General features: G+C 41.6%; 2 protein-coding genes across 22 annotated transcripts in view; one reads left to right on the forward strand and one right to left on the reverse strand.

The window, feature by feature from the left end:
* Positions 1 to 2,709, reverse strand: part of FGD6 (FYVE, RhoGEF and PH domain containing 6) — a 140,040-nt gene extending 137,331 nt beyond the window's left edge. The window contains exon 1 of the mRNA XM_003808259.6: positions 2,326 to 2,709. Coding sequence (XP_003808307.1) covers positions 2,326 to 2,341 — 16 coding nt within the window. The 5' untranslated portion in view covers positions 2,342 to 2,709. The remainder of the gene's footprint in view (positions 1 to 2,325) is intronic.
* Positions 2,710 to 2,867: 158 nt separating this feature from the next.
* Positions 2,868 to 12,960, forward strand: part of VEZT (vezatin, adherens junctions transmembrane protein) — an 82,875-nt gene continuing 72,782 nt past the window's right edge. For 6 of the 21 annotated variants that reach the window (XM_024931047.3, XM_057299505.2, XM_008960333.4 and 3 more), the window contains exon 1: positions 2,868 to 2,987. In XM_024931047.3, the coding sequence (XP_024786815.1) occupies positions 2,952 to 2,987 (36 nt within the window). In that variant the 5' untranslated portion in view covers positions 2,868 to 2,951. Of the gene's footprint in view, positions 2,988 to 3,247; positions 3,447 to 9,284; positions 9,342 to 12,960 lie in introns of those variants that run through there. The other 15 variants (XM_055095998.2, XM_055096001.3, XM_063593571.1 and 12 more) reach the window with 6 other exon arrangements.

Consider the following 12,960-nt stretch of genomic DNA (forward strand, 5'->3'; position numbering starts at 1 on the left):
CAGGCTAGAGTGCAGTGGCTCGATCTCGGCTCATCACAACCTCCGCCTCGCCGGCTCAAGCAATTTTCATATCAGCCTCCCGAATAGCTGGGACTACAGGCGCACCCCACCACACCTGGCTAATTTTTGTATTTTTAGTAGAGACAGGGTTTTGCCATGTTGGCCAGGCTGGTCTCAAACTCCTGACCTCAAGTGATCCACCCGCCTAGGCCTCCCAAAGTGATGGAATTACAGGCGTGAGCCACTGCGCCCAGCCTCTCCTTTTTCGTATATAGCTTAAAATAATTCTGAAATCTCCACTAAGGGCAGATTATTTTATAGATGCAGAAAAACAAAGCAAGCTTTTCTGCTGGATACATATAACCTAAATGTTCTACAACATTCCTTTTATTTTCTTAAATTAAACCAACCCTTCCAAATACCACAGATTAGATTCAAAAGCAAAAATCCCCTCCCTTAACTTCAAATAACTTTCCTAAACGTTTCAATGAATTTGACTATTGTTCCCAAAAAGCACCATAATCAGCTTGTAAGAACTATGTATACATATAAGAATGGGTAGAAATAAAACCCCAGTTCTCTTCCATATTCCCCATCTAGACACCAGAAAGAATTATAATAAATCCAACAGATGGGTGAGCAAAAAAGTAGTGGATGCTTCTCAGCCAGCAATGCTAAAAACCAACCAACTCGGCTAGACACAGGAAGTGTCCCACTTTAAACACCACAAAAATTTCTGTGGATTTCTTTAATTGTAAAGTTGATAAAATACAAAAATAGCTTGCATTATTTTAGGATAATTCAAATGCAAGAATCATGAACTTCCAGTCTGGGCCCTAGAAACTGGGTTTACATAAATGTCAAATTACATGCTTCTGTGCCTGTTCCTTATAAACTGTTAAGACTGGAATTGAAAACTGATACATATAAGACACGGTTATTTTAAATACATTTGACACCTCCAAAAAGGAAAGAGCTAAAACTGGCTGAAAGGATTTTAAAATTTCCAACCACTTTTAATTTAAATCAATTTCTTGAACGAAGGTAAGGCACAGAAATGTAGGATGAAAATAATTTACCTTATGTAAGTATAAAGCCTCCCTTTGGCAAAGAAAAGAGAGTTTATAAAGATATCTCATATAAGTGCATATAACATCAAAAAGGAAAGACCCACACAACACCTACTTCTTGCTTTCTTTTCCTATTGGCTAACTTCTTGTTTCGTTTGTTGTAATCTGATCACAGGGAGCAATGCAACACTACAATATATCTAGGCTTTAGAAATAATACAAATCAGAACATTTGAGTGCTGTTGGACAGTTTCAAGTTGCAAGAATTTTAAACAAATGCCAAGAAAAGCAATGAAAATTTAATCTGATACTTAAGTGCTGATTCTGGAAGTAACCTTGAGAAGAAGCTTTAAACTATTTCACTATAAAATTTCTAATGAAAGTTTGTTTCAACGTGGACAAAAACGTAAAATAATCCATAACACTCTACTTAATACATAAGTTCTGGTTTAAAAATTAACCTATGTACTTACAAAGTGAACGTAACACCACTTTGGTAATTATTTTGTAAAGCAGAAATTGTTCCTTAAGAATGTTCAGAAACAACGTCTAGAATTGCTGAAAATCCACACAAAGATAGAGGCTTTGTCATTTGGATGAAGGGGAAAGAACTATGGGAGGCAGACAGAAAATAAAGCTTTGTTTACCCTAATCAGGTAGAAACAAACAAAATAACTGTAATTGGGTGCAGACAAGCAAAAAAAAAAAAAAAAAAAAAAACACCTCAACAATCTCAACTCCTCTGCTTCTCAGGTAACAGAGGTAAAACCACCAGGACATGACAATGTCTACGCCTCTTTAAAATGGGTAAAAGGTTTACCAGCAGATACAAGGTTGAAAGCGACTCACTTAATGGCCAAATTGAACACGCTGAGAACACTGCCTTTGCCTATAATAACTAATCTATCAACTTGGGAATCTACACTATTTTCACATGCAAAGGCGAAGTCCTCGCACTGCTGGAGAGATGAGCGAACGCCCTTCACACATCGCATTTCACCTGGTGCAGAGCCCCCAGCACAGTCCCCTTTGGAAGGGAGATCCCGAGAAATCCCGGGTTTCCAAACAGCCCCTCTGGGCAAGAAAAGACGAGAAATCCGGCAGCGAATCCCATTAGCTCCGCGCTTGCCGAGGTGCTCGGCAAAGGTACGGGGCACACAACTCGCCCACCCCGGCGAAGAAAGTTGCTCGCGAGCCCAAGCCTAGCAGCGCTCGCCACAAACTTTCCCGCGGCAGCGCGAGCGCCGTCACTTACCGGCTGCAGAAGTCATGATTCCCCGGTGCAGCTCGCTTCCCCGCTCCGCCCCTCAATCCATGTTCCCCTTTCAGTCCATTGTTCCCACAGTTCGGGTAGAAGAGAAAAGCCCCCGCAGCGCCCACATTCCGTCCCGCCGCCCCGCGGCGCAGCCTGAGCGCCACACAAAGGACGCGGCCGACTCCAGCGACCCTGCGGCGCTCCCGGGCGCGAGCCGCCGGGGTCGGGCGGGCGAGCACTAGCACCGCCCCGCAGAGCGGCAGGCTGACAGCCAGGCGCGGGCACGAGCAGTGCTCTCTTCGGCTCCTCTGGCGCGTGCCCTTCTCGGGCTCCAAAAATCAGCAGTGCTCCGGGCGCCCCCTGCTAGTCGCGGCCGTAAAAGGCAGACAAAAGCCCTAGCCTCCTCCAATCGGAGGGCTCGAGCTTCAGCTCGCTCCCGCCTCTCTCGCTTACACGCTCACTCTCTTCTCCAATAAGCGGGCTCGAAAAGAGGGCGTGAGCGGCGAGGCATGTTGGTAATTGTAGTTTTCTAGACCCACGGGACGGGCAGGAGCTGGAGCTCCGGGCCGCCTGTTCTCCCGCCTTCATTTCCCATCGTGCTGAGGCGGGTGGCATGGCGGAGAAGGATGACACCGGAGTTTGACGAAGAGGTGGTTTTTGAGGTAAGAGGAAAATGGCGGTGGGTGTGGATTGCCTTTGTTTGAGAAGGACGAGACGGAAAGCGAGGAAGCAAGGCGTTCCCGGGGCGAGGGATCGGGTGACGCGCTCCAACTGGCCTCGACCACCGAACCCCAGCGATTTCAAGGCCTAGAGTCCGTCGTCGCCTGACAGGTGTAGCCAGAGGCGCCCTGGCCGTGGCCGGCCTCTATCTCGGGCCCGCCCAGAATTCCCAGACGGTGCCCGGTTGCCAGGCTCTGGGCTGGAGCGGTGTCTCTTCCTTCCTGGGAATGGATGTGCGGCGGGCGGACTGCGCCCGGCTGGGGCGGGGCCGAATCGTGCCTTTTAGATAGTCACAACTTAGCCTCCTCCTTTTCCATCCGCGATTTTTTTTGGGTCAGTATCCAGAGTGCTTCAGGTCACTGTTCACCGTCAAGGCGTGGCCCTCGGAATGAAGGCAGCAGGTGCCCGTTTTCTAACATGGTTTAAAGTCTGTATGTGGGACCTACTGTGGGTAGTTAGGGCCGGGGCATCTCAGCATCTGGATTCGATTCTTTTGTCCTTTGCTGTTGCGCTAGGTGTAGCCAGTTCTTCTGACTCGGGGCTCTAGATGTGAGTGCTTTTGTGTGGGACTATTTTAAGACGTTCTATGCCATCTTGAATGAAAAAAATCGGGCGAGTGTTTTTGATGCCATTTTTTTCCATCAGACACAGGTCAAAACTCGCACCCCTGTACGTATGTGTATTGCATGTATACGCTTTACTTTCATTTATCCAACTAGATTTTAAGAAAATTTAAAAATGAAGTGGCCCATGCCATACAGCGAGAGAGCGAGGCACAGACAGGACAGAATGCTAAATGTTGAAATATGTACAAACTGTCATTGAAGGATTAATTTCTGTTCTTGGGGCCTCCCAGAGGCTACACCCAGTACGCGATATCCGAGGTGAATCTTTAACTATGAATTGAATTAGAAAAACCGGCAGGAGAAAATGTATTACAGGGAAAGAGAACTGATTATGCCAAGCTTGGGAAGTGTGAAAGTACCTGGTGTGCATTTTTAGGGGGCGGGGTGTGGAGGGTGGCTATGTAAAGTGGCTTGATGTGGCTGCAATGAAGAAGCAGTGGAAAATGTGGCCATTTTACCGAAGTGAAGAGTCTAGATATGAGGCGTTCATTAGGGAAGACAAGGGCCTGAGATGAAATGAGAGACGTAATGGAATAATGGCTTGGACAGACACTTGTAAGTTAAAATCTAGGCAATGTTTATAGATTGAATGTGGTAGCTGAAGGAGAGAGAAATAGATTTCTAGAGTAAGGGTAACTGATGGGTGTATTTTTTTTACCCATTATTTTTGATTTCTGAATATAATAGTAATATATGCTCAAGGAACATTTTATTGTAGAAAATAAGCCCCCAAGTTAAAATCATCCATTATCCCACCACCCAAAGATGGTAACTATTAACAGTACGGTATGTGTTCTTATAGACTTTATTTCTATGTAAATGTGTGTTTACGTGTGTGTAATTTTTTAGCCTCTATATTAAGACACAATGTGTGTGTGATATTTTTTAAAACAAAAGGTATACCACGTAGAATTTTGTATATATTTTTCACTTGACTTTATCGTGAATCTTTTCCCATTCATCATTCTCTGAAAACATTAATATTATAATATCCCCTCACGTGTATCATAATATAACCTTTTTTTAAAAAAAACACCATTGTAATCAACAGTGATATAAGCCTATTTTTAACTACAACTCTGATTTTCCTCAGAATAATTTTTAGAAGTAGAACTAGTGGGTGAAAGAATATGAACATTTAAGACTTACGCAGAAAGGTTATACCAATTCCGGTTTCCATTAAGAATAAGAGAGTATTGGTTTCACCAAATCCTCAACAACAGCCTTAACAGTTTCCTTTAATCTTTGCTAATTTGATAGGCAAAAATAACATTCCATTGTTTTAATTTACATTTTATGCATTTATACATTTATTAGCCATTTTTATTTCTTTGTTTGAACATTTCTCTTCATATTTGTTGCTCATTTTCTTATTAGATGCTAGCTTTAAAAAAATTGACTTGCGTGAGTTCTTCATATATTACTAAGCCTTTGTCATACTTGCAGAAAAATTTCCAGTTTGCTGTTTGTTTGCTTTTTGATATACACAATTTTTATTGCAGTATAATTTACATAAGGACAGGGCACAAATCACAAGTGTGTGGATGGTTATATTTTCACATGTTGAGCACACCCATGTAACCAGCACCCAGATCAAGAAACAGGACAGATGGGGCATGGTGGCTCACACCTGTAATCTCAGCACTTTGGGAGGCTGAGGCAGATGGATCCCTTGAACCCAGGAGTTTGAGATTAGCCTGGACAACATGGTGAAACCCTATCTCTACAAAAAAGACAAAAATTATTTGGGCGTGGTGGCACATGCCTATAGTCCCAGCTACTCGGGAGGCTGAAGCGGGAGAATCACTTGAGCCTGGGTAGGTCAAGGCTGCAGTGAGCCATGATCGCACCGCTGTACTCCAGCCTGGATGACAGAGCCAGACTCTGCCCCAAAAAAATAAAAAATGAAAAAAGAAACAACATCACCAGCACACCAGAAGCTCCCTCCTGGTCCTTTCCATCACTACTCCCTACCCCAAAATGATCACTATTTAAACATAATAACCTAGATTAATTTTGTCTATTTTTATTGTTTAGACACTGTGCATTTCCATTTATATACTCTCTTATTTCTGACTTTTTTTTTTCCTCTCTGGCTTTATTTGTGAGATTTCGTCCATATTGTTAACATGAGAATTTTTATTTCGGCATAGTATTCCGTGTGAATATATGATCATTTTAAAATTCATTCTTCTGTTAATGGTCGTTGAGTAGTTCCCAGGTTTAAACTAGTGCTACTGTGAACCTTTTTGTATGTGTTTGGTTAAACATATTTCTGGTGGATATATATGTAGGAATGGAATTGCTGGGTCATAGCAAATACCTAGATATTTCTGTAGATATTGCCAAACTTTATTCCAAAGTGGTTGTACCAGTTTATTCTCCAGCCAGGAATGTATGAGAGGTCCCATTGCCCCACATCCTCATCAACACTTGCTAATTTTAGTGTTTTTCTTTTTATGATTCTAGGGGCTATGTCCTGGTATCTCCTTGTGGTTTTAATTTGTATTTTCTTGATAAAGACGTTAAGATTTTTAATGTGTTTATTAGCCAATTGTATATCCATTTTGTGAAGCCACGTCAAATTTCTTGCATATTTTTCTATTGGGTTGTCTCTTTTTCTTGCTGATTTGAAGGAATTCTTTACATACACTGGATACAAGTCCTTTGTTAGAGATGCAGTTGGCCCTCCTTAGCTGAGAGTTCCACATCTGCAGATTGGACCAACCGTGGCTCACGCCTATAATCCTAGCACTTTGGAAGGCTAAGCCAGGCGGATCACTTGAGGCTAGGAGTTTGAGACCAGCCTGGCCAACATGGCGAAACCCAGTCTCTACTAAAAAATACAAAAACTGGCTGGGCATGGTGGCATGCACCTGTAGTCCCAGCTACTCCAGAGGCTGAGGCATGAGAATCGCTTGAACCCAGGAGGCGGAGGTTGCTCTGGGTAACAGAGTAAGATTCCATCTCAAAAAAAAAAATAAAGGAAATACTCTGGCCCAGTGAGGTGGCTCATGCCTATAATCCCAGCACTTTGGGAGGCTAAGGTAGGAATATGGCTTGAAGCCAGGAGTTTAAGACCAGCCTGGTCAACATTAACAAGACCCTGCATATTAAAAAAAAAAAAAAGAAAAAAATTAACCAGGTGTGGTGATGCATGTCTGTAATGCCAGCTACTCCACAGCCTGAGGCAGAAGATTGCTTGAGCCCAGGAATTTGAGGCTGCAGTGAGCTACAATTCCAGCTTGGGTGACAGGGTGAGACCATATCTCTAAATAAATAAATAAATACTCAAAAATATTCAAAAAATAATACAAATAAAAAACTATACAGGATAACAACTATTTACATAGTGTTCACATTGTTAGGTATTAGAAATAATCTAGAGATGATTTAAAATATGTGGGAGACTGTGTGTATGTTATATGCAAATACTATGCCATTTTATATAAGGGACTTGAGCATCCATGGACTGGGTATTTGCCCTAGTCCTGTGACCAATTCCCCATGAATAAAGAGACAACTGTATATACCTCATATATCTTACCTTGGGCTATATGTGGCCTCTGCACTCTTTTAATCGTGTCTTTCAATGAACAGAAGCTCCTTATTATAATCCAATTAAACCTTATTCTTTTGTGATTAGTGCTGTTAAAAAAATATTTGCCTACTCTAAGGTCACAAAGATATTTTCTTTAAAAGCTTTATTTGACATTTTCCCATTTAGATCTGTCATCCATCTGGTACTGATTTTTGTATGGTAACAAGTGAAGATCAACATTTTTTTTCCCCCGTATGTATGTCCAGTTGACCTGGCACCATTTACTGAACAGATCATTTTTTCCCCACTGAACTGTAGTGTTGCCTTTGTCATAAATCAGGGAATCTTTTATGTGTGGATCTCTTTCTGGACACTGTCTTCTTTGCCATTGATCATTTTGTCTATTCGTGTGTTAATACCACATTATTTTAATTACTATAATTTAAAAAATAGGTTTTAATATCTGATAGCATAAGACCCTTCAGCTGTATTTTTCTTCAAGATTGCCTTTGGCTATTCTTGGCCCATTATATTTCCATATAAATTTTAGAATCAGCCTGTCAGTTTTTGTAAAAAAATAAAAAATAAAAATAAAAAAACCCTACTGAGACTTTGATTGAAATTGCTTTGAAGCTATAAATTAATTTGGGGAAACTTAACATCTTTACAATCAATATTGAATCTTCCAATCCGTGAACATTTATTGCTTGGCTTCTAAATGAATCAGGCAACTTCTCATCTCGTTCTGTGCTCTAGGACTGATTTTACAAAATGAGAATTATCTGTTTCTTCAGAGTATAGCTAAATTGGCCTTTCCTGGGGAAAAGAGACTGAATGTTGTCTATCAGCTCAATTTCTTTTATGGTTATTGCTCAGGTACAATTTTCTATTTTGATAACTTTTTTATTCTGAAAGGCAGTGTAATATAGTTAAAGATATGGGCTCTGGAGCTGGATAGCCTAAGAAATCCTAGGTCAGCTATTTATTAGTTATATGAGTTAATGTGACTTTGAGCAGGTTACTTAACTTGTCTAAGCTTCAGTTTTCTCCATATTAAATAAAAATAACAGTAACTATCTCGTAAGGTAGTTGTGAGTACTAAATGATTTAATATAAGTGAATTACTTAGATGAGTACCTGACACATTGTAAACACTCAGTAAATGTTACCTTTTATTAAATTTTTCCAACAAATTGCTTTTTATCTAGGTTTTCAAAATTATTGAGATATTCTTAGTAGTCTCTTTAGTTTCATTTATAGCACAAATTAGATCTGATTGTTATGTTTTTCTTTTTGTTTTGCATAGATGTGCTGGAGTTTCAACTTACCAGATAGACTTTTCTCTTTTTTGAGACAGAGTTCCACTCTGTTAGCCTTGTCGCCCAGGCTGGAGTGCAATGGCAGGATCTTGGCTTGCTGCAACCTCTGCCTCCTGGGTTCAAGCAATTCTCCTGCCTCAGCCTCCCGAGTAGCTGGGATTACAGGCACCCATCACCATGCCCAGCTAATTTTTGTATTTCTAGTAGAGATGGGGTTTCACCATGTTGGCCAGGCTGGTCTTGAACTCCTGACCTCGGGTGATCCACCCACCTCGGCCTACCAAAGTGCTGGGATTACAGATGTGAGCCACTGTGCCTGGCCTCAGGTAGACTTTTCAAAAAACTAGTTGGTTTTGTTTGGTCAGTTCTATTGAATTTGTTTGTGGTTTTAAATTTTTTTAAAATTTCTACTTCTATCTATTTCCATTCATCTATTTGTGTTTATTTTGCTATTTTTGTTCTGTTTTTTTTTTAGCTTCTTGAGTTAAAAACCTAAATGCCCAAAATAACTTGTAAGGCTATAAATTTCCCTGAGTATTGCTTCAGTTGTATCACGAAAGTTTTGAAATGTAGTTTGTCTCATGGTTGTATAAGTTCCATTTTTATTTCTTATTTAATACCCAAGTGTATCGTTGAGGGATTGATGTCATCATTGGTGATTATTTTTCTCCCTGTGTCCCTCAGACCCATAATTCCACCCTGATCATTATGGACTGCATCACTGTATTCCCTTGTCCTCTGGGTTCCATTTAGGTTCGGCCAGTGGGAAGGACCTGCAAATCAGAGGATGGAGGAAAGAGTGCCAGAGAGGTTTGGGTGTTTCTTGTCTGAATTCTTTCCCTCTATGGCTACTGTTTGTTAGTGATTGCATTCCTGTACCTAAAGCCACAACTTTTTTTTTTTTTTTTTTTTTTTTTTTTTTTTTTTTTGACAGGGTCTTGCACTGTTGCCTAGGCTGGAATGTGGTGTTACCATCATAACTCACTGCAGCCTCCAACTCCTGGCTCAGGTGATCCTCCCACTTCAGCCTCTCAAGTAGCTGGGACTACAGGCAGGTGCCACCATGTCCAGCTAACCTGTAACTCTTATCAGGGGATTCTTCTTGGGAAAGGCTAGGAGCAGCCATCTTATTTCCTGTGTTTGGGCTTTACCACCTATGAGACCTGTAACCCCCTCTACCCCTATTACCACTTTCATTCAACTTAGATCTCAGGCCACTGACTGAGAAAGGCCTTCTTTTGAAGAGCTGAAAGCTTGTAAGGCACGTTTTCTTGCCATCTACCACTTGATTACTCAGCCAGTGGAACATATTTCAGGTTCTGCTGAGTCAGCCCTACTTCTAGATACTAAGTACTGTGTCACCCATACATCCTAACGCACAGTGACTGGTTTTTGGCACCAGGGACTTGTTTCGTGGAAGACAATTTTTCCACAGATGGAGGATGGTTTCAGGATGAAACTGTTCCACCTGAGATCATCAGGCATTAGTTAGATTCTCATAAGGAGCTCACAACCTAGATCTCTCACATGCACATTTCACAATAGGGTTCCTGCTCCTATGAGAATCTAATGCTGCCACTGATCTGACAGGAGGCGGAGCTCTGATAGTAACGCTTGCTCACCCACTGGCCCACCATCCTGCCGGCCTCGGGCTGTATTCCTAACAGGCCATGGACCGGTACCAGTGCTGTGCAGGCCTGGGGGTTGAGGACCCCTGTTAATGCAGTAAACAGAAACCTGTCTATGTGCCATAAGCAGAAAGGAATTTAACATAGGGAATTAATGGTTAGATTATCATCGGAAGGCCTACAGGATCAAGCTCTATCAAAGTTGCTATATGCTCATGAAGACAAGAGCACGTGATCATGATCATAGTTACAATCCAGGAATTAGAAGCCATCACCACTTTGGGAGTCCGAGGCGGGCGGATCACCAGGTCAGGAGATTGAGACCTTCCTGGCTAATGCTGTGAAACCCCATCTCTAGTAAAAATACAAAAAGAAATTAGCCAGGCTTGGTGGCGGGCGCCTGTAGTCCCAGCTACTCGGGAGGCTGAGGCAGGAGAATGGCGTAAACCCAGGAGGCTGAGCTTGCAGTGAGCCGAGATCGCGCCGCTGCACTCCAGCGTGGGCGATAGAGCAAGACTCTGTCTCAAACAAAACAAAACAAAACAAAACAAAAGCCATCACCACATCTGCCTCTCAATAACCTAACAAAGTGATACCTTGGTATTGGAACTTGGAGTCTCTCCACTGTCTCTACCACACCTGCAGCTGTGTTATCAAGAAGCTGGAGAATCCATATTGGAATACTGCTATAGAAACATTTTGCCTCCACAGCTTTGTTTCATAGCAAAAAAAAAAAGAAAAAAAAAAAAAGAGAGAGAGAGAGAAGGAGGGAGGGAAGAGAAGGAATGAGAGAACAGACAAATGAAAGAACAAGGCCAGCAGTGGGGGGATCACTTGAGGCCAGCAGTTTGAGACCAGCTTGGGCAACATAGAGAGACCTTGTTTCTACAAAAAATTATTTTAAAGAATTAGCTGGGCATGGTGGCATGCATCTGTAGCCCTAGCTACTCAGGAGGCTGACGCAGGAGGATTGCTTAAACCCAGGAGTTCAAGGCTGTGATGAGCTTTGATGAGGCCACTGCACTCTGCCTTGGTGACAGATTGAGACTTTGCCTTTATTTAAAAAAAAAAAAAAAAAAAAGAACAGTTGAAACAAAAGCCAAAGAAGCAAAAAGTGGACTTCTGCTCTTCTTCCACCTTCCAAATCTCTTACACCATACACCTACTTGGGGAAATGCTGATTTATATCTAGAATCCTAGCTGCAAGATAATTTGGGAAATTTCAGATGTAGCTTTCCTGCCTCTGTAACACAAGAGATACATTGGAAGAAGGATTATAGAATAGAGATTGAACAAGCCAATTTACCATATCTATCTTAGGGCTGAACCTCTCTTCCCCTAAGAAAATTTAACTGTGATTTTTTTTTTTTTGGTATATTTGTTGTAATACTGTTATTTTAATGATCTTCAGGGTAGAAATCAGAGTCATTCATGTATTGAGACTTACCTAGAGAATTACATGCTGCATGAAAGTTAAAAACTTAAATCATGCAGAGTTTTGGATAATATTCCAACAACATCCCTTCCCTTAAAACAAACTCTTTGAGGTATCTTGTTTTAATTTCTGTTTCTTGGATTATTTGTAAATTTTACTGTATTATATTTTGGGTCATTTGTATTTCTCCTTCCAGTGATCACTTTGAGTCCTCTTAGTCTGAGAGGACTAGATGTGCACTGAAAGATGATATAAGAGAAGGGCTAAGGGAGGAAAGAAAGAGTGAAGTGCCCAGGCCCAATTCCCATTTCTTGCCCTAGAATCTAATTACCCATTTTATCAGAGCTAGATTCCGTATGTACTTTCAATGTTAATTCCATTATATTGGAGCCTGACTCCTCCTTCTATAAGATCATTTGTTTTAATTAGAATCTTCTACCATCATTCTACTCTAAGAGGCTGAATTGAGAAGGACAGTATAACCTCAGTCTTGGACCTCTCAGGCTAGACAGCAACAGAACAAAGTTTAGAAAATGATGGATACTATGTCTAATGTGAATATTAACAAAATAAGCATGAAATACCAAGATTGTTGTTTTACTCTGTTATCGTCATCATTAATTACAGTGTTTTGAGAGTAAGAATTCTCCAATTACTTTAGAAAGGTATTAAAGTTCTGATGTTGCTTTCTTAACTGTTTTTTAGACAGGGTCTCACTCTGTCACCAGGCTGGCCTCCAATAGAATAATCACTGTTCACTGCAGCCTCCACTTCCCAGGCTCAGGTGATTATCTCATCTCAGCCTCCCAAGTAGCTGGGACTACAGGCATGTGCCATCATGCCCTACTAATTTTTTCTTTTTTTTTTTTTTTTGAGATGGAATTTTGTTTTGCTCTTGTCGCCCAGGCTGGAGTGCAATGGCGTGATCTCGGGTCACTGCAACCTCCACCTCCCGGGTTCAAGCGATTCTCCTGCCTCAGCCTCCCAAGTAGCTGGGATTACAGGTGCATGCCACCACACCCTGCTAATTTTTGTATTTTTAGTAGAGATGGGGTTTCGCCATGTTGGCCAGGCTTGTCTCGAACTCCTGACCTCAGGTGATCCATCCGCCTCGGCTTCCCAAAGTGCTGGGATTATAGGCATGAGCCACCATGCCCGGCCAATTTTTTGTATTTTTTGCAGAGAGTAGGTTTTGACACGTTGCCCAGGTTCAAGTGATTGTTCTGCCTCGGCCTCCCAAAGTGCTGGGATTACAGACATGAACGACTGCACCGGGCCTTAAATTTTAATTGCAGAAACTTCAGGTCATCTGTCTTAAACCCTGCTATTCCTAGAGGGAAGAGTGCCTGGAAATAAGACTTTTTAA

Source organism: Pan paniscus, chromosome 10 (genome assembly GCF_029289425.2).
Source record: "Pan paniscus chromosome 10, NHGRI_mPanPan1-v2.0_pri, whole genome shotgun sequence".
NCBI classification, from domain to species: Eukaryota; Metazoa; Chordata; class Mammalia; order Primates; family Hominidae; genus Pan; species Pan paniscus.